At 56.3% G+C, this 22,146-nt stretch overlaps 2 protein-coding genes across 5 annotated transcripts in view; one reads left to right on the plus strand and one right to left on the minus strand.

The window, feature by feature from the left end:
* Positions 1-22,146, minus strand: part of RAPGEF3 (Rap guanine nucleotide exchange factor 3) — a 24,689-nt gene continuing 2,543 nt past the window's right edge. For 2 of the 4 annotated variants that reach the window (XM_073020666.1, XM_073020664.1), the window contains exons 3-28: positions 17,756-17,809; positions 17,563-17,669; positions 17,239-17,360; positions 16,883-17,051; positions 16,180-16,264; positions 15,770-15,830; positions 15,581-15,657; positions 15,238-15,384; positions 14,666-14,778; positions 14,301-14,389; positions 13,921-13,999; positions 13,561-13,711; positions 13,393-13,475; positions 12,709-12,748; positions 9,837-9,918; positions 9,380-9,526; positions 7,351-7,448; positions 6,759-6,884; positions 6,486-6,667; positions 6,150-6,240; positions 5,985-6,035; positions 4,991-5,078; positions 3,981-4,045; positions 3,510-3,564; positions 3,338-3,409; positions 1-3,015 (exon numbers count right to left, since the gene is read on the minus strand). In XM_073020666.1, the coding sequence (XP_072876767.1) occupies positions 2,897-3,015; positions 3,338-3,409; positions 3,510-3,564; positions 3,981-4,045; positions 4,991-5,078; positions 5,985-6,035; positions 6,150-6,240; positions 6,486-6,667; positions 6,759-6,884; positions 7,351-7,448; positions 9,380-9,526; positions 9,837-9,918; positions 12,709-12,748; positions 13,393-13,475; positions 13,561-13,711; positions 13,921-13,999; positions 14,301-14,389; positions 14,666-14,778; positions 15,238-15,384; positions 15,581-15,657; positions 15,770-15,830; positions 16,180-16,264; positions 16,883-17,051; positions 17,239-17,360; positions 17,563-17,669; positions 17,756-17,809 (2,553 nt within the window). In that variant the 3' untranslated portion in view covers positions 1-2,896. Of the gene's footprint in view, positions 3,016-3,337; positions 3,410-3,509; positions 3,565-3,980; positions 4,046-4,990; positions 5,079-5,984; positions 6,036-6,149; positions 6,241-6,485; positions 6,668-6,758; positions 6,885-7,350; positions 7,623-9,379; positions 9,527-9,836; positions 9,919-12,708; positions 12,749-13,392; positions 13,476-13,560; positions 13,712-13,920; positions 14,000-14,300; positions 14,390-14,665; positions 14,779-15,237; positions 15,385-15,580; positions 15,658-15,769; positions 15,831-16,179; positions 16,265-16,882; positions 17,052-17,238; positions 17,361-17,562; positions 17,670-17,755; positions 17,810-22,146 lie in introns of those variants that run through there. The other 2 variants (XM_073020663.1, XM_073020667.1) reach the window with 2 other exon arrangements.
* SLC48A1 (solute carrier family 48 member 1) overlaps positions 19,763-22,146 on the plus strand; it is a 27,653-nt gene continuing 25,269 nt past the window's right edge. Inside the window, exons 1-2 of the mRNA XM_037997222.2 lie at positions 19,763-19,853; positions 21,549-21,763. Coding sequence (XP_037853150.1) covers positions 21,595-21,763 — 169 coding nt within the window. The 5' untranslated portion in view covers positions 19,763-19,853; positions 21,549-21,594. The remainder of the gene's footprint in view (positions 19,854-21,548; positions 21,764-22,146) is intronic.

The raw sequence follows: 22,146 nt of genomic DNA on the forward strand, positions 1-22,146 counted from the left end.
TTCAAGTCTTAACCTATTATTATCATGGTAAATCTTGTGACTATTGGGAAGGAGAGCAGCCAGAGGCTGAGGGCTGTTGGGGACACAAAAGCCATAAGGCAGCGTGTGAAGGCAGGCATGCCCCCACCCAGCTCTAACTGAGTGCTGAATGGAGGGGTATGGGGAGCCGGATCTCAGGCTGTGCCTTCCTTTTGTTCGGATGGAGCCTGGGAGAGAGGGGACAGCTGGCTCCAGGCGGAGATGTTGAAGCAGCAGAGGGTGCTGGCTCCACTGACCACTCCACCCCTTCTGTGGGGAGGCGTGGCCCTCCCTGGTGTGTACCCCACAGTCAGGGCCTGAGCCTGGCCACAGCCTGCCCCAGGCCTTCACAGGGAAGTGGAGGGGAAGGAGGAAAGGAGGGGGAGATGTGTGTGTAACAACGACCTCCCTCTGTCCTGTCCTGCCCAGTAGGACACACGCAACCATTCCTCTCTGCTTGATCTCCTTTCAGGTAACAGAGGCTTTTTGAAGGACTGATGTAGGGCCACACTCCCTTTCTTCACACCTTCCTCTCAGCAGTCCCATGAGCCCCTCCTCCTTTCGTGGCCTTCCTGCAACTGAGACACAAAATGGGAGCCCCTGCACACACCCCGGGCTACTAGGGAACACCAGAGGATGCCTCCTGCCCCGCGCCACCCCATGCCTGGGCAGTCAGGGAGAGAGAAGGCAGCACAGCCTCCGAGCATGGGGCCACCGTAACACGGAGCCTTTCCCTGCTTTTGGGCTTCCTGTCCTCTGGGAGTGGCCCGGCCCCCTGGGCCGCAGCTCTTCTGGCTCCCAAAGACTGTGTCCTCTTGCCTGCCCGGGCACTGTTCTCCTGGCAAGGCCTCTCCCAACAGGCTCAAAAGGCATCCTGCCCAAGAGACTGGGGCAGCTGGGGGGCCGCAGGGTGGCTGCAGGGTGGTCTGGACCGTAAAGCTGATGGTCCAAAGTGGAGGGAGAAGTCCCATCAGGACATAGATGTGACCAGAGGAGAAATGCTGGTGGAGGACACCAGCCCCCATGGCGCTTGGTTTCTGTTGTGTCGCTGGGCTGGGCTCACCCTGGAGTCTGAAGGATGGCGAAGGGCCGTGGCTGGCTTTTGCCGAGACACCAGCAGACAGTGGGTTGGAAGAGAAGAAAGCCCCTGGACTCCTGACTCACCCAGGCTTGAGCCTCCTGTCCTGATTGCTTAGTTCTGGATGCTTCCATGCTTCTCCTCTGTCCCCACCCAAGGCAAGGGAACTGGTTTGGTTACCACTGCCATCTGCTCCACCTCAGTCTCTCCCTCAGCCCTCACCTGAGGCAAGGCTGCCCCGCTACCAGACCTAGATAGCACAGGACTGCCCTTGGCTGTCACCTCTGCTACAGAGGCAGGAGCTACTGTTTCATGTGTTTGTCACTAAGTGTGGGATGGCGTTTATCATATCTGGCTTACAGGTGGAGAAGGCAGAAAACTGTTCACTGACTTGCTCAGATTCACTTAGTGACCTGAGGTCTAAGCCCAGCTGTGCTGCCTCCCTGCTAAAGGCTCTGACCGTTTCTGGAAGCAGGGGGCCTGTCTATCCACAGCCATGGAGCTGAAGTGCAGAGGGGCCAAACCAGCTGCCTCCAGACGCCCAAGACCCTGCGGCCTCAATACCTACTCAGGGGTCATGCCAGGGGCCACAAGGTCTCTCTCTGGCCAGACAAGTGCCTCCTGCTGCCAGGACTCAGGGCAATAGTGAGGCAAGAGGGTGGAGTCCCTGGAGCTTCCTGGGTGAGCTCTGCCTTGCAGGAGGGGTCCTGCAGTAGCTGGTTCCTAGGGGAAGTGCTGAAGGGGAAGGGAAGAGAGGAATTCATGTGACCAGAGCTTGCTGGGACCATTCTCAACACTGATAATAAACCCTGATTTCCTGGAAGTCTGTCAGGCCTCAACAAGCGATGGGCTCTCCGTGGAAGCTTCAGCATTGTTTCTATCACAAGCCACCCCCAGAAGACCCCAGAAGCCTGAACACCACCCAACAGGCCAGGATGAGCTCAAGTGTGGAGCAGCAGGGACTGTAGTAGGGAGGAAGCTGCCAGTTACATCTGGACCGTAAAGTCATATTGGATCACCATGGGGAGCTTATGGTCACCCTGGCTGGCTGCTGACAGGGGCTCCAGGCTCCAGCCCGCCCTGTGGCCAGAGCCCCGGAGGCCCATCTGGGTGGCATCAGGATCTTGGACTCTGCCTGGCCCGTGCCCAGCGTGGGGCTGCTTCTCCTCCATAGCTCCTTCCCAGAGGGCGGGGCCTCAGCCTCCCTGCCACGCCCCCTCCAGGCTGGCCTGGAGCACACGACTATGTTGACAGTAACAATAAAGCTTCTCAGGGACCACTGCACAGGCTCGCAGCCCCAAGCCCCACTGCCCGATGTTTATCTCAGATGCTGTAGAAAGAAAGCAGGGGGCCCCTGCCCGAGGCCAAGGCCCTGCCCTTGCCACACACGGTACACACATGCAGCCTCTCTCTCTCTGTGTCCACTGTGAAAACAAACTGCAGGCCTGGCTGGACAACAAAGCCAGAGGCACAGAATCTGGAAAACACCTGGTGTGGAGAGCTCTCTATTGCACACAACATCCCAGCGCACTCCACTCTCCACCCCCTCCTGGGGCCTCTCTGTCCCCCTTTCCTTGGCCTTGGGTCATTCCTTATTCCCGGCTTGGGTCCACTCCGAGGTCCTCCTTAGCTGCCAGTCATCTCAGGGGACGGCTGCCTCCACGCTGCCTGCTCCACGGACTCGAGTCCACTGCACAGAGAGCCCTGCTCAGCTGTGGCCAGCCTGTGGGTATCTTGGCCCGGCACGCCCTGGCTTTCCAGACCACAAGTGCCTGCTCCAGCTCTAGTCCCAGCCCCTCCTCATGGCTCCAGCTCTCGGGAGAGGCGGGAGAGTTCCCGCTGGTTGTCGATGACCTTCAGCTGCTGGACATAAGCCCAGGTGCTGGCTGGACTCCGGGTGCTCAGGGACTGCTCCGAGCCTGGTGGAGGAGAGCAGTCAGGGAGGCACCGACATCCCTTTGTGGAACTCAGCGTTTCCCCCTCCAAGGAGCCTTCTTGCTCTCCACCACCCACTAACTACTTCCCATCACCAATTCCTAAAGATGGCTGTCCCTGCCCACCCCACAGGTGAGGGGACAGAAGAGTCCTGTGGCTCAGAGCACAGAGTCTGAACATTATCAGCATCATGTATGGAAGGGCCAGGCTCTGTGCCTGGCACATGGCAAGTGCCCAGGATGTGCCAGCCATGGGTAACTACCATGAGGACTCCCTCCCGCCCACCCCCCACCGCCAGCCACTTACATGTGGAAATTCTCGCCACCTGGCTGTCCTCGTGGAGGTGGGAAACTCGGCTTCTGAGTGGTGAGAGAGGCACTGCGGGGGGTGGGGAGGGGTCACAGAGTCAGGGCCACCCTGGAGCTTCACAGAGGATGTAGGGTGGGGGACCGCCCGCCGTGGGGACCCGCCCTCTCACCAGGGTTGTGGCTTCGGCAGTGGTGCAGCATCCGCGCGGCTCTGGCCATCATTCTCTGTGGACAACACCGGGACATGAGCTCTTGCCTGAGGGAGAAACCCTGTCCTGCCCTGTGCAGCAGCAGGGAGGCCAAGCTCCCTCTGAACCAAGGATAAGGGGCTGTAAGAGCTGAGGTCATGTGTACTTTGTCCCAGAGGGGACCAGGCAGAGGACAGGAGGCAGAGGCCAGGTGAGAAAGGCTTAGAGAGAAGACGGCTGGAAGAGCTTTTGTTGAATCGTGAGATCTCTGAGGCTGGCACCCTGGCAGACCTTCCAGTTGCAGTGGAATAAGGCAGGGGCTATTACACAGTAAGTATTCGTCCTCATATTATTCATAACAAGTTTAAGCCGCCTCCAAGCCCTGCCCCTTCCCAGGCCACAGTCGTGTTCCCCAACCTATGTTAGTAGTGAACACCTGCTCCCTGAACTCACCATCTTCTCAAAGTTGATGAGGTTCTCCACTAGTGTGTGGTTTCCCTCATGAATGAAGGTCATGTCTGCAAAGAGACAGGTTTTGTTCATAGGTCCCCAAACTTCTGCCCTCTGTAGCCCAGAAAAGGTGAAGGTCATAACGGCTCCCTTGGGCCTACCTCACCCCATAGAGCCCCTGCCTCTGCCCACTCCAGGCCCCAGCAGCATTTCCTTGTATCTCTCAGGCCCTGAAAGGCAGCCCATATTTGTCTGGATGTCTTAATTCTTCCAGCCTAAGAACTCCCAATTCATCTCTGTGCTCCCCGAGGCATCAGCACTTGAGGTGTAATCTCTCCAACAGTGTGAGTGCACACACAGATAGCTATGGGATGGGGGACGGAGGCAAGAAGGGGGGAATGGAGGGATGGTGGTAGGAAGCAGGGGATGGAGGCAGAAAGCAGGGAATGGGGGATGGAGGCAAGAAGGGGGAATGGGGGATGGAGGCAAGAAGGGGTAATGGGGGCACGGAGGCAGGAAGGAGGAATGGGGGGATGGAGGCAGGAAGGGGAGAAGGTGGGGACAGAGGCAGGAAGGGGGAATGAGGGGACGGAGGCAGGAAGGTGGGAATGGGGGGACAGAGGCAGGAAGGGGGGTGGGGGACGGAGGCAGGAAGGGGGAATGGGGGAACGGAAGCAGGAAGAGGGGAATGGGGGATGGAGGTAGGAAGGGGGCAATGGGGGATGGAGGCAGGAAGGGGGGATGGGGGACGGAGGCAGGAAGGGGGAATGGGGGAATGGAGGCAGGAAGGGGGGAATGGGGGATGGAGGCAGGAAGGGGGAATGAGGGGACAGAGGCAGGAAGGGGGGATGGGGGGACAGGCAGGAAGGGGGAATGGAGGAGCAGAGGCAGGAAGAGGGGAATGGGGGGACGGAGGCAGGAAGGGGGATGGGGGATGGAGGCAGGAAGGTGGGAATGGGGGGACAGAGGCAGGAACGTGGGAATGGGGGAACGGAGGCAGGAAGCCCTGTTACCTTTGAGAAGGAGGGGCATGAAGGGGATGATAGGAGGGGAGAGCTTGGCGAGGGCCAGTCGGTACACCCGGTGGTTCCATGAGGGATCCTAGGGGAAGAAGCCATACTGAGGGGGTTGCACACAGCATAAGCCACCACAGACCCCACCCAACCAAGGAGGGGCCACATGCCCATCCCACAGCAGGTGCAGAGGCCCCAACTCAGCCTCTCCTCAGCCCCAGGTTTCACCCAGGCTCTGTCACAGGCGAGCACGGGGCTTCCAGCCTCCCATTAGCACTGAGAAAATTCACAGCACTTAGAGGGGCCCCAAGTTTCTTGGAAAAGTCTGTCTCTGTCATCTCTCTGTCTCTTTCTGTCCCTGTCTCTCTCTGTCCCTCCCTCTCTCTCCCTTTCTCTCTCTGGAGAGTAAACTCCTTTGAACCCCTTGAGCCCCACGAGGTGGATTTTCTCTCAAGAGCTCCTAGGCTATGCTGATGAAGTACCTCTTCTCTGCTTCTCTCCAGAACAGTCGAAACCCTCAAAATCCTCAAAAGTTCCTGGAGGTGGGAGGTTCCACCCCCAAGTCTTTCTTCGCCTGTTCTACAAGCCCCTTGGAGCTCCCGAGGGGCAGACAGGCCCTGGTGCACCATGGGCGCTCCGTGCCAGGCCCTTGGGCTCTGGAGCCCCTGACACTGCCCTGGTACCTCAGACCCCAGGACCGGACACCCACATGCTCCAGCCCAGTCTTCACACAGGATCTCCTGCCCCCATGCAGACACACACTGAGGGCCAGAGTGCACCATGCAACCCCTATCCTAGTGCTGAACACCCCCTCCTCAGCCAGCTCCCCAAACTCACAGGCCAGAGCTAGGCCCCGGGCCGAGGTTGGGAACCCTGAAAGTGACAAAGGACAGGTATAGGGGCTGTGGGGAAGCCAAGAGTGAGGATGTCTGGAGGGCAGGGCTGAGCCCAGCTGATCCTAGCAGAGCCAGGCCAGGCAGGGCTGAGCACTCACCAGCAGCCTCTCGAGGGCGGAGTACAGCTTCCGGACTTTGTGCGGCAGCCGCTGTGAAAGGGAGGCAGATGAGCAGCTGCTCTGGGGGAGGCCCAACCCCATCCAGCACTCCCAGGAGGGCCTGAGGCCTGACCTCAGGAAGGGGGCCCTCCAAACCACACCTACCTCCCAGGTGTGGGCTAGGCGGCTGATGGCCGAGTTGCTGAGGCCAAACATGACGGCAAAGAAGGAATTGAGATTCTTCTGCTCCTTGAGGCTGTGAGCAGAAGACCCAGAGACCCTCAGGGTAAGGGAAGCAGCCACCCCAACAGTGTCACCAGACAACAGCCAGGCCAGCCTCTGCAGAGACCCAAGCTGGATGCGGTGGGAAGGCAGAGGCTCCAGGAGACCCAGGGAACAAATAGAGTGGCAGATTTGGCAACATACTAAGCAAAGAGGGGGGTTTAGGAAAAGGTAGCCCAGGGACTCTGGCCACGCCCCACCCGCTGGACAGGGACTCACTGGGCTGCCAGCTTAATGAACTTCCTGAGCAGCTGGGCCCGGGGGCCGGGCACCGGGCAGAGACACAGCTCGGTGGCCACCCAGTACTGCAGCTCGTTGAAGCGGCGCATGAAGCGCTCCAGGTTGGCGGTGGTGACATCCCGCAGATGCTGGGGGCCCAGCGCATAGTAAATTAGCTCCACCTGGGCAGGGGCAGCAGGCGAGGTCAGTGAATGCCGAGCCGAGCCGGGCCTCCCGCCGCCTGCTCTCCTCCCCCAGCTCTGCCTCCCACACCTGGTGGATGCTGTTGAAGAGGCTCCAGTCGTGGTCCGTCAGCTGGCCTGCCAGGTCCTTGGCACTCACCAGGTCCAGCCCCTCAGCAGAGCCCACAGTGGGCCCCAGCTGGTCAGGGTGTGGGGTCTGCGGGTGGGAGAGTGCTCAGGGGCTGCCTGAGGAATCCAGGGAAAGGCACAGGGTAGGGGGAGAGGGTTGGGGCAAGGACTCTATGCTCACGTTAGCAGGAGGGTTAGGAGGGCAGGAGCGGCGAGTAGAGGGTGTCTGGGGCTATAGCAGCTGGAGGACAGGGCTCCCCAGTGCTGAGACCCCTCCTTTTAGGCTCCTGTCTCCTGGGGAACCCCTAACTAGGGTGGGTCCTCCTCTTTCTCCTTGGGCGCTCCTAACCAGTGCTACCAGCCCCTGCCCTGCACAATCTTGGGAATTTCCCCATCAGCTGAAGCCCACTCCTCCCTCTGTGTACTGAGGACCCAGCAGCAGCCAGAGCCAGGCCCTTCCTCCCTCTTCTCCCTGGGACCCTCCCCAGAATCCACCCCTTCCAGGCTCAAAATAGATCTCCTCCCTGGACCCTGGCACCCTGCCTGGTCCCTACCAGCTCATGCACTTCCTGTGGGTTGACAACAAAGAGCCGCTCATTGAGCCCCAGAGATGTGGCCACACCACGGGCATCTGGCTGCAGGCCAATGGCATCTGCAAAGACAGCAGTGGCGGCCTGGCTGGGGGAAGGGAGGGAGGCCAGGGACCAGCTGGAGGACAGGGTGGAAGAGATGTTTGGGAGGCTGGGAGGTTGTTTCTCCTCGTAGCGGGGTTGAAGTCCTGGGCGGGTGCTCAGAATACACAGGTACATGTGCCCACACAGCCACGCTGCCCAGGAAAGCACATCCAAGAAAATGAGAAAAGATCCTCAGTGAGTCGGGAAGAACCTGGGCAGGGTCTGATCCTCCCTCAGCCTCACTTTCCTCCCTGGTAAAATGGAGACAATAAGACTTGCCCTGACTATTTCATAAGTCAAATAAAATAATGTATATAAATAGTAGCTATAAGTATATGCTATGTATAAAAGCTCTTTGAAAACTGGGAAGTGTCTTACATAAGCCTTGGTGTTGATTTTCATCAGCTCCTCATGGACTGGGACTGTGCTTCAGTTCCCAGTCCCTAGAGCAGTGGCCTCCAAAGTAAGGCACATCAGATCATTCACGTGCCCGGGGAAAATATGAGCTCTTCTACTTACATTTATTTTTTCTACCTGCTTTGCATTTCTACTCCATCAATTTCTATTTTATCTATCTTTATTATGATATTAATGTAGTAATATATGTGTATTACTTACAAACAAATATTCACACCGTGGGGTGCGGGTTTTAATTAAATATTGGTTATTGACATGGGTCAAACCAAGTGCTTTGGTGATCAGTGCTCTAAACAGTGCCTGGCACATAGTAGGGTCTCAATACACAGGCCCTTTGGGCAACTGCAACTCACCAGATGGCCAGCAGAGGGCAGTGCTTCCCAGGACAGGGCACACAGGAGGCCTTCAACTCTCCCCACTTACTGAAGGGAGAAGGCCTTTCTTTTCTCATCCCCACTTCTTGAATGCCCCTAATTCTTGTCTGCCCTGGGTTCCAGCTGTCAGGCCCGTGCCCTCCACAGAGAATGGTGGTTTTGAATGTTCCAGGTTCTCTGGAGGCCCATCTTAATAATCCTGAGCCCACCATGTTCTCAGCACTGACTTTGTGGCAGGCCCTGTGCTGCTTTACACACATTAGCTCACTTAGTAGCCATTACAACCCTTTGGTAGATACAATTACAGTCCTCATCTGACAGGTGAGGAAATGCAGGCTCAGAGAGGTTAAGCAACTTCCCCAGCATCACACAGCTAGTAAATGGTGAGCCTAAGATGCCTTCACACGTCTGGGAGTCCACAGTCTATGCTCTTAACCATCAAGCTGACCTGTTTTACCTGCTGTGGTATCTCCAGCTCCTAACATATTGCTGGCTCATAGCTGATCCTCAAAAATGTTTGCTGAGTGACTAAACAAATGAAGACTACCTAAGTTCCAAGACCAGCTACTCTCACTGTGTGAGCTTGAGGAATAGCTCACACCCTTTGAGCTTCAGTGTTCTTGTCTGAAAATAGGATAAAAGTACCTGCACCTCATGAGATTGTTATTATTTCATATTAAATGACTAAACACAAATGATGATAGTAATAGCAGCTAATAGTTATGTATCACTATGTGCCAGGCACCATTCTAAATGCTTTCATAGATGAACTCATTTGATCCTCACAGTTCCTCCAGGGGGCAAGTACTCCTACTATTCCCATTTTACGGATGATAAAACTGAGCACAGAGAGATGAAGTACCCTGCCGGAGGACACACAGATAGGGAGCTAAAGGGCTGGTGCCACATGCAAGAAGCAGGCTCCAGAGCTCATGCTCTTACACACTGCATGAAATGCACTTTGAATAGATGCGCTCCACCTCCCATTAATGCTAGCCATCATTCACACTGAGGAAAACGAGAAAGATGACAATGATGACAATGATCTTGACTGGGGGACCTGGGCGCAGATCTGAGGGGCCACCCTCCCTTGGGGTCTATCCAGGGGCATAACTCACCACCTGCAGAATTGACCTTCACCAGCACCTGCCCCTTGGTCCAGCCATCCTCCTGAGCCAACGCCGCCATCACCTCTCTCACAGACGCTGTCACAGGCAGCTGCAGGGTCAACACTGAGTGGTCTGGCAGGCAGATGTCATAGGGGACTAAAGAGGAGACCAGACTGAACTGTGGGAAGGGCCGCCTGATCTCTACCCCAGGAGGGAGAGGGCAGTTATTGCAGTAAGGGTGGGAGGAATCCCCAAGAGGCTGAGCTGCAGGTGGGGAGGCCCTGAGCAAAAAAAAAGGGGTACAGGAGGCAGATGTGGCCAGCAGCCTGGAACACAGACCCTGAGGAGTATAGCATGCCACCTTAGCCCAGGCACACCCAGGTCAAAAGCGACGACAGCAGGACAAGAGAGGCAGAGACAGCAGGGTGCAGATGTCAGGCGTGCCCAACTGGCTCAGACCACCAACCTTTATCCCCAACTCGGATGGCACAGCTGCTGCCAGGAAGGGGCTCGTCCTGGTTGGGGAGCCAAACAGGCAAGTTCCGGGCCTGGGAGGAAGAGGAATGAGAAAATAAGACTGGGAGGACGAGAGGAGAGCATGGAGGGAGGGATTGTGAGGGTCCTGTGTCACCAGGAGCACGGGCGCGACACAGCATTCCCACCACCAGAGGGCTCTGCCTGCCACATTCACCTGAGCCCAGGTAAGGCACCTGAGACCAAGGCTCCAGGAGAAGACACAACGTGTCTAAGGGCGGGGCAAATCCATGCCCCTGCGTGTGTGTGCTTCTGCCTCTGCGGGATAGGTCCAGAGCAGTTCTGATATGAAAACTCTTCAGCTGTTGACTTGGGATTTTTTCTTCCTTTCCCTCCAGCTACCATTTGCTACAAGCCAGGCATTATTCTGAGGATCTAAATATTCACAATGCACCTTTGACAAAAGCATTATTATTTCCATTTATGGATGAAATAAATGAGGCTCAGAGAGGTTAAGTAACATGCCCAAAGCCACACAGCTGCTAACTGGCAGAGTTGGAACCCTGCTGCTCCTTTCCCTCTCTGTGCTCCAACACTGTGCCAGCGGCCCTGTCCCAGTCCACAGCAGAGATGCAGTGCGTGGAAACCACTGCCAAGCCTCTGCTCGTGGGGCAGCACCTGCCAGGCAAGGCTCCTGACGCAGGTTCCCCTTCCCACCCTGCTTTTTTCCGACTCTGGTACTGACTCTGTCCCTCCTCCCAGCTCTGCGTATGGCAGATCCTCCAGGTTCAGACCTCAATCCATTGCTCTTCCCTACATTTTCAAATCTCAGGGCCTCCTGCAGAGTTCCTCACTGCCTCATATGTCGCCTGTACATGGGTGATTCCCAAAACTACCAGCAGTGCTGAACTCTCTTCCAAACCCTGGTCTCAAACACCCCCTGGATCCTTCCACATGAGTGATCCATTACCTCACACTCCATATACCCATCGGATCCTTGCATCCTGCCTCCCAGACCACTCTGCTCCCCAGCCATTCTCCCAGGCTCCAGGCTCCTCCACACTTCCTGTAGCTTGTCATCTTGCTTTGAGGATTCTTCTTTGAAATGGGTCTCCCATGCCCCCTCCTCCCCTGTCCAGGCTAATTTCAGTTCCACCTGCCCACGGGGCCTCACTCCTTATCTACTCCAATGGCCCAACTATGCTCCTCCTCCTCCCTCCCAGGTGCCTCCAACCCTCCTCCTCCAGTCTGCCTGACCAGAGCCCCGTGAAGCTCCTGCCCTCGGCTTCAATGGCAGCCACTGTTTGCTGGAGAAAGCCCAGGCTCTTTAGCTGACCTATTCAAAACACAAATCAGACTTTGCCAACCTTGGCTCAAACCCCTTCAGTGGTCTGCACTGCTCTTAGGACAAAGATCAGACCCCCTGGCCCTGGCCCATGGGACCCTGCCCACTTCCTGCCTGCTCTGGGGTCCTGCTTTCACTCTCGCTCCTCCAGGGATCCTCCTCCTGGGTTCCCTTTCCTCCTGGGTTTGCCCGCCAGGTATCCTCTTCTTCCTCCACCCTCGCCCCCTGCAGCTCTCAGCTCCAGTAGTCGCTTACATGGGACACTTTCCCTGAATCTGCACTGGAGTCGGCCCTTCCCCTCCCATTTTCAGGAGCCGACTCCAGTGCAGATTCACGGAAAGTGTCCCGTGCCACTGCACATCACGGGTTGTTTAACTGCTCTGCCCGTTGCCTGACTGCAGCCCCACAGGCCAGGGCTGAAGTGCAGCATCAGCACCTAGCACAGTGCCCAGCCCGCGAGGGCGAGCCCACATCAGTTTCTGAGCGTCAGCCAAGAGCCAGGCAGCATGTGAGCAAGGAGAAGCGGAGGTGGGGGCCTGCAGGAGGGAAGTCAATCCTCCAGTGGGATGGGAGAGAGACCAAAGGACAGAAAGCAAGTAGGCAAAGAAAACAACTCCACCTGGCAAGAGTGCTTTGAAGAAAATCACAGAGGACACCACGGCAGAGCTTGGTGGGGAGAAAGGGGAGGGTGCTCCAGATAGGGAGATGGGAGGGGGCCTGTCTGGGAACCCAGCATTTGGCTGAGATGAGAACAAGAAAGATCCTGTCAGGCAGAGCCAGAGAAAGACTCTTCCAGGCTAAGGGATAAGTACAAAGGTCCTGAGGGGATAACAGGCTTAGCCTTCGGAGGAGAAGAAGCCAGTGAGAGCCTCCAGCAGGCAGAGGCTGGGACGCACAGTAGACTGGGAGCACGGGGAGCCTGCTGGCCGGTGAGGCCCCTGGATTTTATTCCCAGTGCAGCCCTCCCCACCACCAACCCAATCTACCTTTCCAGTTCTTTCTCCCACCATTCCTCAACCAAATCCTGGCTGCAGTCACATCTTCTCAAATCCTGGCTGCAGTCACATCTTCTCGTCCCCTCTTTGATTCCCTTTAAGCCCCAGCTGAGAATGGCCTGGGGCCACCTCTGACTTTCCAGGGAGGGGCCTCGCCTTCCTCTGAGCTCCCATAGCACTGGCCACCAGGAGCTCTGTGGGCCTCAGAGGCCAACTCCAGCCACCATTCCTTATCTCCCAGGCTCTACCTGTGGGCATGAATTACCTCCCAAAAGGAATAAAAGGCCCATGGAGTCAGGGAGTAGGGGAGGAGGGAGACCGCCTTAGGCCTCTGCGCCTCCGGGCACGGCCTGGCCCAGGGCACCACATGCAGCAAGCGCCCTGTGAACACCTGTCACAGACACAAGGGTGTGTTTGTGGGAGGAGAGCTTCCCACGCACACAGAGCCCCTCAGGGTCAGGGGGTGAAGGAGGGGCCTGCAGTCCAGGAGGAGCAGAGGAAAGAAGCTGGGGCCAGGCAGACACCTTCATCTGAGGAGATGCATTCCCACAGCCGTTCTCCAACCTGCAGACAAGAGAGAAGGGAGGTGAGCAAGCCCGGGTATTCCTGGGCCAGCAGCAGGGAGGCCCTTGGGGCTCTGGATTCCCCCTGGCCCTCACCAGTGGTTCAGAGGTAAGCACGACCAGGTAAGTATCACATAAAGAGGGGCAAACACGGTCTTAAAACCAGGCCCCTGGACTTTGTGATTTTCCAAGGCCAGGAGGGGAAGGAAAAAGTTAAAGGCAGATGGAGACCCAGGGTTTCAGATCAAGTGCTGTTTCAGATGAGCTCCCCATCCCCCTGAATCTCAGCTGCTCCCGTGGGAACACCTGCAAGGGTGAAGGTAAAGTCTAGGAAATGTACTGGGCGGGGCTGGCAGAAACTGGCACTGAGGGTATTTGGTAATAAATGCATGCCCAATGGAGGAAGTGAGAACAGCAGGTACACTCAGGATATGAGAATGTATAAATGAATGAGTGCATGACGCATGAGAATGGATGGACGTGTGGCGTGAGGGTGAACAGCAAGGGGACTGCTAAGAACAAGGAATTGAAGTAAGTGGTTCAGCCTGGATCTGAAGCCAAGTGCTTGACTCCAGAGCATATGCTCTTGGTCCCCGTGGCACTGCCAGTTATGGAAATGACAAATTAACGGAATCAAAGCATCACCTGTGGTGTCGCCGCCTCTCTGGCCACTGCTCCCTCAGCAGGTTGCTGAGTCGGGCGTCCCTGCCCACCAGGTCCGAGAGTTTCTAAGAAGAGCCAAGATGCATTGAGATGGCTGTAGCTGTGTCCACCCCGGGCAGCCCAGCCCTGCTGTGCCTCACTCCCAGGTACCTGGAGGAAGCTGGTAGCCACAGGGTCAGTGTGGAGCATGGAGCCATACAGGGCCACCCACTGGCTGACCAGCCGCAGGATCTGCTGCCTCTTGTTGCAGATGTAGGTGCTGCGCTCCTGCTCACTGCCACCCGCAGGCTCCGCATGGAAGGTGGGCACCAGTCAAGGGAACCACAATATCCAACCAGGGCCACCCACCTGAGGCAAAGGACGGGCAGGATGCCCAGGCCCCAGGCAAGCTGGGCCTGGCAGCAGGCTGGCATTTAGAGGACTCAGCACAGCCACACTGGTAAGATTCTCTCAACCCTATGCACCATCCTATCCCCTACACACACCATCCCCCTGGGGCTGGAAGGATATTGGTGCAGAAGGGCGGCACAGAGTTGGGCGCTGGGCATGAAGACCCTGTGGGTCAGGAGGAAGTCGCTGAGGAATGTCTCTGTAGGACAGGGTAGGGGGATGGGAGGAGGCTTCAGAGGCCAAGTCTGCTGAGCACAGGTGTATGGACAGATGGAAGGACCCTTCCCCACGTCCCACCACCTGCAAGGTACCAGCAGTGTCCAGCCCCTGTGATAGTGCTCCCCACTAAGCCAAGAGCACAGGTAAGAGGACTTATTGCCAACCACTGTACAGACCCATCCAGCATTCGGTGAGGTCAGATGCAGGGTACCTGGCTCTCTCCCAGGCTGCATGGACCACCCAATGAGTTAGAAAGCAGACAGGGTGTCTCTTGCCCTTACCTGTTGGGTCATGAGCACTGGAATCTGGTCCCATGGCCTCCAACAGGAGCTCTAGGATCTTCTCTGGGGTACCAGACATCACTGTATACCTAGCAGAAACGGCCAATCTATGGCACTGGTGCCACCACTCCCCAGTCCCACACCTGGGCAGACATCAATAATCAATTACATCGTTTTTCTCGATTAGCCAGCCCTGTCCCACCTTAGGGCAGGGAAGAGACTGACTCAGCGGGTGCATCCTGGTCCCTCAATACCTCTCCATCCACGGGTGGCCAGAGGGCAGGGATATGACACAGGGGAAGGGAGCAAAGACTGGGAAATGAAAGGAGAGACAGTGTGGAGAGGGAGCATAGCAGGTATGTTACCGGTTCCTGCCTGGGGTTGGGGGTCGAGATGGGCCGGTGCCCTGAGAGGCTCTCTCCAGCACCAGCACCACTTTGCCATGTTCTTCCAGCCGCATGGTCTTTGCCTCCACATCCTGGAGAAAAGGCCACACCCCATGCTCAACACATGATGTTCCAGCTTTAGACCCTCCCATCTACCTCCTTCATTCCAGCCCCTGAGCCCCATGAGGGTCCCACAGGGACCCACAGCCCTTCTCCCACCTCTGACTTTGGCTCCACCTCCTCAGTCTTCCCTTCCTTCCATGCATCCTTCCTGCCCCACAGCCTAGTCCCCTGCCCCGTGCACACCCATCCTTCCCCTGGTCTCCCACACTGCGCCTGAGGTCACTGGTCTCGCTGAACCCCTGCTGTGCCCTATAGGCTTCACCTTCTCACACATACCCAGGGCCATGGTCCCCACTGCCAGCCGTCATAGCCCAGCGTCTCCTACCTGCCCTGCTTCTTACAGGCCCTCTGCTCTGGTCCCTACTTCTCGCCCCACATCACTTCTGTGGACGAACGGCCCCTGCCCTCCCCGACCCCAGCAGCAGCACCTTGATGATACGGTTGAAGTCCTGCTTGTCCACACGCAGGAAATGACAGTTGTCTTCTCGCAGGATGATGGTGGCTGCCCGGGGTGCATCATTCACCAGAGCCAGCTGTCCAAAGTCATCTCCCTCATGCAGGGTGGTCACCAGCCCCTGCAGCCAGGCCTCAGTCTCAGCCCACCCCTGCCAGCCCCAGCCCTTGCCAGGACAGACCCACAGCAGGAAAACAACCCAGACAGGAGACACAGAGGGTCAGCAGCAGTAGACTAACAAAGGCACTACCCATGAGGAACGGACCAGGGAGCAGTTAGGACCCAGGGCACTGGGGCGGGGAGGAGGGAGGGCTCACCTTGCCATGGGTCACCACGTTGACAGATCCCTTCCAGATAATGTACCATGAAGTGCCCTTGTCCCCCTGGCTGAACACTGACAGAGGCATACCTCAGACCAGGCCCTCCTGGCACCTACCACTCCTTCACACATCCTTCTGCCCATGTTCAGGCCCTGTGCCTGGCTTCTTGTGCCCTGCTGGACTTACACACGGTCCCTGCCTTGCTGTGTGGTTCAAAGAGCAGAACAGCCGCTAATTCTCGCTTCACCTGTGTGGTGGAGATAGGAGAGTCAGTGGTGACAAGTTCATGTGCAGAGCAGCCAGGCTTTTGCTAGGGGTGTGGTTAGGTCCAAAGACACAAGTGCTGAGGGACAGAAATGTGGCCAGGTCAGGTGTTTCCAGGATTTGGCAGGAGACAAAGCAAGTGGAGAAAATGGGCTGAGAGAGGCGGAAGGATTTTCAGACAGAGTAGCGCTGGGGGCAAGAAATGAGACTGAAAATTTCCAGCCCTAGATGGAAGTGGAGAAATGCCCTCTGGCCCAGCAGTTGAGTTTCAGGGAAGTCACAGGAAGAGGAGATGCCTGGGACAGCACAGGGCTGGGAGGGGCGGGACTGACCGAGTTGGAGAGGTGGGCTACAGCCTTGATGTGCAGCAGCTCCTCAAAGATGAGGTCCAGCTCTTCATCCGTGCGCTGACCTGGGCTGCAGGGACAGGAGGGATGGGAGCACACCGTGAACTGTGGGCCCGCCAGGCGCAGGGAGCCACTCTACCCACCCAGCCGAAGCCCAGACGGTGCCTCAGCAGTGACGGTTATCAGCAGTGGCTAACCTTCACTGAGTGCGCACGTGTGGCAGCGCCTGGGATGAGCATTTTGCATGCATTGTTTCACAACAAGCCTAAGGAGCAGTTCAATCATCCTCACTTGACAGAACAGGAACTAGCATGGGGAGGCTCAAGGTCACCCAGCCAGTAGCCGGTCCAGCTGGAATTTGAACCTGGACCCACCGGACTGCAGTTTCCAAAACTCCCTTGCTTTCAGCCACAACTGTGTCTCTGAGTGGGAAGGGTCCTCAGAGATCCCCCTGGCCCAACACCCTCATTTACAGAGGAAGAAACTGACTTGGGGTCGGTTTGGGAGTGTGGAGGGATCCAGGTCACACAGTGAGTCCATGGCAGTCAGGGCCAGGGGCTTCTGCGCCAGCCAGGTTCCCTTCCCTCCACAACAGGTGAGGGATGTCCCCAGAGATCAGTGTGAGAAACCATGGAATCTGAGTGCTGTGTGGGGTCTGGGGTCATGGGGTGCAGGGATTCTGACTCACGGCTTTCGAAGTGCCACAGTGAGCAGGGCGTCAGGCCCCCGCTGGGAGAGCAGGGCCACAGCTTCAGCCAACTCCTCCTCTATCTCATGAGCTCCCACGGGCTCGGGCTCGGGCCCGGGGAACCGGTAGAATTGGGCATCTCGGTCCTGGAAGGCCCAGTCGTGTTTCACTGGGGGGCAGAGGCCCAGGCATGGGGGAGGAGAGGAAATTGAGGCCATGTGGATATGAAACCCCACAGCAATGCCACCCGTCAGCACTCCCCAAGTAATGCCTGCTTCCCAGGACTGCCCTGTCCTGTCCCCATCACTGCCCAGCCCAGCCCAGCCCGGGGCACCCCACCCTGCGCTCGGGCTCACCATGGCAGAGGGCACCTTCATCCAGCAGCACCTGGCAGATTCCCACAGCTTGGCTCCGGGAATGGACCCCAAGTCCCAGGGCCAAGATCCCATCCACCAGCTCCCGGCCAGAGCAGCACTGCCTATGGAAGGTAGAAGGAGACAGGCCAGTGGAAGGAGGGTGGCAGGGAGAGGGAGGAACTCTGCATTAGAAAGGCACCCTCTGAGACCCAAGCCTGGTTCGTCCCTCTGCTAGAAGCAGGGTGAGGCCCAGGTGCCTGAAATAGAGTGGAACGGAGAGAAAGCAGGGAGGCTGGGCAGGGACGCAGCAGGGCCTCCACTCACCGATAGAGCCTAAGGTGGTACTTCCGGTCTCGGATGAGGTTTGGGCAGGTGGCCAGCAGTTGCCGATGCAGCTGCCTCCCAGCCCTGAGCACCCGCTCTGTGGAGGCCTTGGAGGGAGGAAGAGCACAGCGATTCAGGGTCTGAACCCCTCATGGTGCTGCCTGTCCCAGTTCCACCCCACCCAGGCTTCTACCTGCTCCAGGCTCTCGCTGAAATCCAGGGACTCCTCGCTGTTGGTGAGTGGTGTCTGGAGGCAGCAGGGAAAGTGTGCACATCAGTGTGAGGCCTTCAAGCCCAGCTCTTGGATACCTCCCCTCCCCCATCACTTCCACCCTTGCCTAGGCCCCAACCCCAAATGCATCCATGTGGCCATTTATTCAGCAAATAAACAAATATTCACTCAGCACCCTGTGCCTTGGGCATCGCCTCTTCCCACCCTGCCATCCTGATCACCAGACCCAACCCAAAGACTGCCTCCTTACAGATGAGAGTCCCAAGGCACCCATTCTGCTTACTCAGGGCCCAGGGGTGCCCACACCCCCAGGTGAACTGCCACTGTTGGGGGAAAGAAGTGAAGGAGCTGAAAGAAGCATGAGAACATGAGATAAGAAGGCCCGTGAGACGGAAGCCAGGATGTGAGCAGCTCAGGAAGCCTAGGAATGACCGCTCCTGGGCTGGGGTCACAGGCCTGGTCCCCAGCCAGCTTCTGTGCCCTTCCACAGGCCCGTGAGCAGGTCTCTTGCCATCTCTGGGCCTCGGATCAGCCTGGTAGTTAAAAACACAATCGCTGGAGCCAGGCTCCTGGATTCAAATCTGCTCCCCCACTGATTGAAGATGTGACCTGAAACAAGTGATTTAACCTCTCCCTCCTGACCTGAGTTTCCTTAACTATAAAATCTATAAAGCACTAATGATACCAACTCATGAGGCTTTGGGAGAATTAAATGAGCTGCTACACGTCGAATGTTTAAAGCATTGCCTGGCATAGAGCTGTATGCACATGTTAGCTAGTACTCATCTGTGAGGCATTAGGGTGGAGCTGCTTGCTGGAAAGCGTCTTTCTTCTCTGAGATGTTGCTAGCCCATGCCCTGCAAGAGTGAATAAGTCCTTGGTGGCACCCAGGACTGGCTCAGGAAGACGCATTTTGTCACGGAAACACTGCTTAGTAAGGATTCCCTGCCCTTGGTAACAATCAAGCCATTTGGAATTCCCGGGCCTGTATACCCCGGAATAATGGCCAAGAAAGCCCCTCATGACCCTTCTCTTCCTGCCACCTGAGAACTGGGGTTTGTGGGCATCTCTGGACAGGATGCTCTACCGTCTATGAGCCGTCTCAAAGAGCTCACTGTACAGTTTACAAAGCACAACCACCCCCTTGATTTCACTGGATCTCATGTAAAATAGGATCAGATGTAAAATAGGCAGAGCAGGCATTGTCTGTCCTCTGTGACTTACGAGGAAATAAAAGCCTGGAGGTGAGGTACCTTGTGTAACTCAGTCGTGCACACTTGGGACAGCCAGACAGCTGTGGAGAAGTTCCAGTTCCCACCCAGAAGTGCTCCCATTCTCAGTCTCCCCACACCCACCCCACCTACCCCTTTCCTCTCCCCTCACCAGCCACCTCTCTCCTAGCTTCCCATCTGCCCTGGGGTCCCTGAAAAGGACCTGTCGGGGAGTTGCAGTACAACCAGGCCTGGTGCTGGCAGGGCCCTGAGCACAGGCATCTTGGCACTGCGTGCCCAGGCAGAGGCCTGAGGTCTGGCATGCGCAGGCGCCTGGCCCAGGGCTGGGCGGAAGTCACTAGGTGTCCCAAGGGTATCCCTGCCCGGGTCATGGGGCCGAGCCCAGTGCCAGACACAGAGCCCTGGAGACTTAACGACAGGAAATGAGGAGGAGGAGGAGCCAGGGAAGGGAGGAAGGGCAGGAATGCTACCCAGCCAGCCCCCTGTGTAGGAACAAACAGTGCCTGAGTGCTAATGACTTGTTGTTGTTCATGTCAAAATGCCCAGGTGGCCCCAGTCCCTGCCCCAACTCCCACTGGAGCCCACAACCCAGGCTCCAGCACCAGCCCCTTCCTGGTATTATTCTGACCTGGAAGAGGGCACGTTAGGAGGGGAGGTGCCGGGTCACATGGCCAGGCTGGTCATTTCCTGTCCTCCCCCAGGGGATGAGCATGCAGGTCAGAGAATAGGCCCTAGCCCATGAGCACGGAGGCAGGGACCTTAAGGAATCCCTCTCATTTTGACAAGGAAAGCAAAAGCCCAGAGAGATCACACAACTATTTAGAAAGGTAAGATTCTACTGAGTGACTCTGCTACTGGTGCTGACCCCAGAGGTAGGTATTTGTTTCCTATTTCACAGCTAGAGAAAAGAAAGCTCCAAGGTTCTACAACCTGCCCTAACTGTTGGTCAGTAAGGGCACCAGGATTCATACCTGTGTCTGTCTGATTCCAAAGGCCATGCTCTTAGCATTACGCCCTACCGTCCGTCTCCCATGATGCCTATCCCCATGTTTCCTCAGCTTTGTGCTATGGACACAGACAGTAGAGGTATTCTGCCTTCAGGCAAGTTCCGTGGGCAAGTAAGTTTGGAAACCACTGGGTTAGACAAAGGTAGATAGGTTTGTTACTCTACCCTTTCTGTGCCCCCAGGATGTTTGTGTGCATGGCAACCTTCTAGGATGCGGGGGAGAGAGGGCTGCTATTCAAGGGCAGTGGTCAAGTGTATGGGCTCCACAGCCAGATGCTTGGGTTCAAATCCTAGCTTCTGCATTACCATCTGGTTATGCGAGCTCGTGCTGATTACTGAAGTTCTCAGTGCTTCAGTTTCCTCGTCTGTAAACTGGGGTTGATGATGAGAATAGTACCTATCACAAAGGGTTATGAGGATCAAAAAGTTAATAATATAAAATACTTGGAATGGTGCCTGGATCACAGTAACTACTTAGTAAATGCTAGTTGACTTGATCAGATGTTATTATTTCATGATGGGCCCTATTATCAGGACACAGTGCAAAAAAAAAAAAAAAAAAAAAAAAAAAAAGCTATACCATGTCAGTTTCAGGGTTCTCAGTTGGGAAGAAGTAGCTGATACGGGTCAAGGTGAAGGTCCTCACCCACTCCCTCCTCTCATTCCTGAACAGAAAGGTTTCGGGGTGGAAGAGGAGGCGCTAACTCCCCTGGCACCAGCACTGTGGCCTGCCCCACCCTCACTCCCTGTCACTGAATGTCAGAGCCCGGCTGGAGAGACAGGCACAGAGCCAGACAGCCTGGGGACCTGTCAGACCAGTTCCCTTGGGCCATAGCTAACATGTTAGGCTAAAGCTGCTTGTGGTGGGACAGGGGAAGGGTGCATGGGGTGAGGTGATGCCTTAAGGTGTCAGTGTTACTATTTGTAGCAAGAGAGAAGTGCAGCGTGGTGGTTATGTGGTTATGAGCTTGGACTCTGCAGCCAGATTGCCTAGGACCAAAGCCCAGCTTTGTCACTTAGCAGCTGTGTAACTCTGAACCTGTCACTTAACCTCTCTGTGACTTCGTTTTCACATCTATAAAATGGAGATGATGACATTAATACCTATCTCACAGGGCTGTTGTGAGAATTATTTGATATGATAAAGGTAAACCTCTTACAATAATGTCTCGCACATAAGTACTGTATAACTATTAGCTGCTGCTATTATTTGGACAGATTGGATGAAAGTGTGTTCTCTGAGTTACAAAATAGGGTCACTTCCCCAAAAACAGTCGCACAAAGAGAATCATCTCAGACCTCCCTGAGCTAATAGAACCCACCAGAGGTCACTGATCTTGCCCCTGCCCCCAGACTTCAGACAAGGTCTCACCTCCCCCCTCATGTTTTCCAAAGATGTTCTTCCATTCCATTCCAGTTTCACCTTTGCCATAGCTGTTAAGTCTTATCTTAGTCTGTATCTAACTGCAAGCTCTCCTACTGTAACCCGCCTGCATTTTCTCTTGTCCTGGTCTAGGTAGGAATGGAAAGAGCTGTCTTCAGACTTCTTCTCTGGGAGGTTAATGGGTTTTCCCCTTGGCTTTCGAAGAGGGAGGTCTGGCATCAATAACTGGCAGTGCTGTCTTCCTGGGACTCGGGCTCCACCCCTTTACCGTGGGTGTGTGTGCTCACAGCTGGCACTCATTCATTCCCTCATGGAAGCCTTCCCTGGGCTAAAGGCATCATCAAGAGGTAAGAGGTACAGCTTCACAGGTACCCAGAGCCTCTCAAACACAGGAATGATGGAATGAAACCTCCCCACCCCAGTCCCCAAAGATGGTCATCAGAAGAGGGAGCGGCCGCCTGCCTCTAAACACTAAAAATCTAAGTTCCCTCTAGTCACCAACGCCCGCCTGGCAAGGAAGGGCCTTGTTTCTGTGCCTTTGACCCCATTTACACTCCAGCAACCTTCACCCCCACCTCTCCAGCCTCCCCATGCACACCAGCCCTTCATTTCTGGGGGCTGTGGGGAGTCAGGAAACAGCCTGGTGGCCTCCTCCACTCCCTCCCAGACTTCAAGTCCCAGGGGATCCTCCAGTGACCTCATTGTCCTGGCACCTGACCTTCTCCCTACC

The sequence above is a fragment of the Chlorocebus sabaeus genome, chromosome 11 (assembly GCF_047675955.1).
Source record: "Chlorocebus sabaeus isolate Y175 chromosome 11, mChlSab1.0.hap1, whole genome shotgun sequence".
In the NCBI taxonomy this organism is placed as follows: Eukaryota; Metazoa; Chordata; class Mammalia; order Primates; family Cercopithecidae; genus Chlorocebus; species Chlorocebus sabaeus.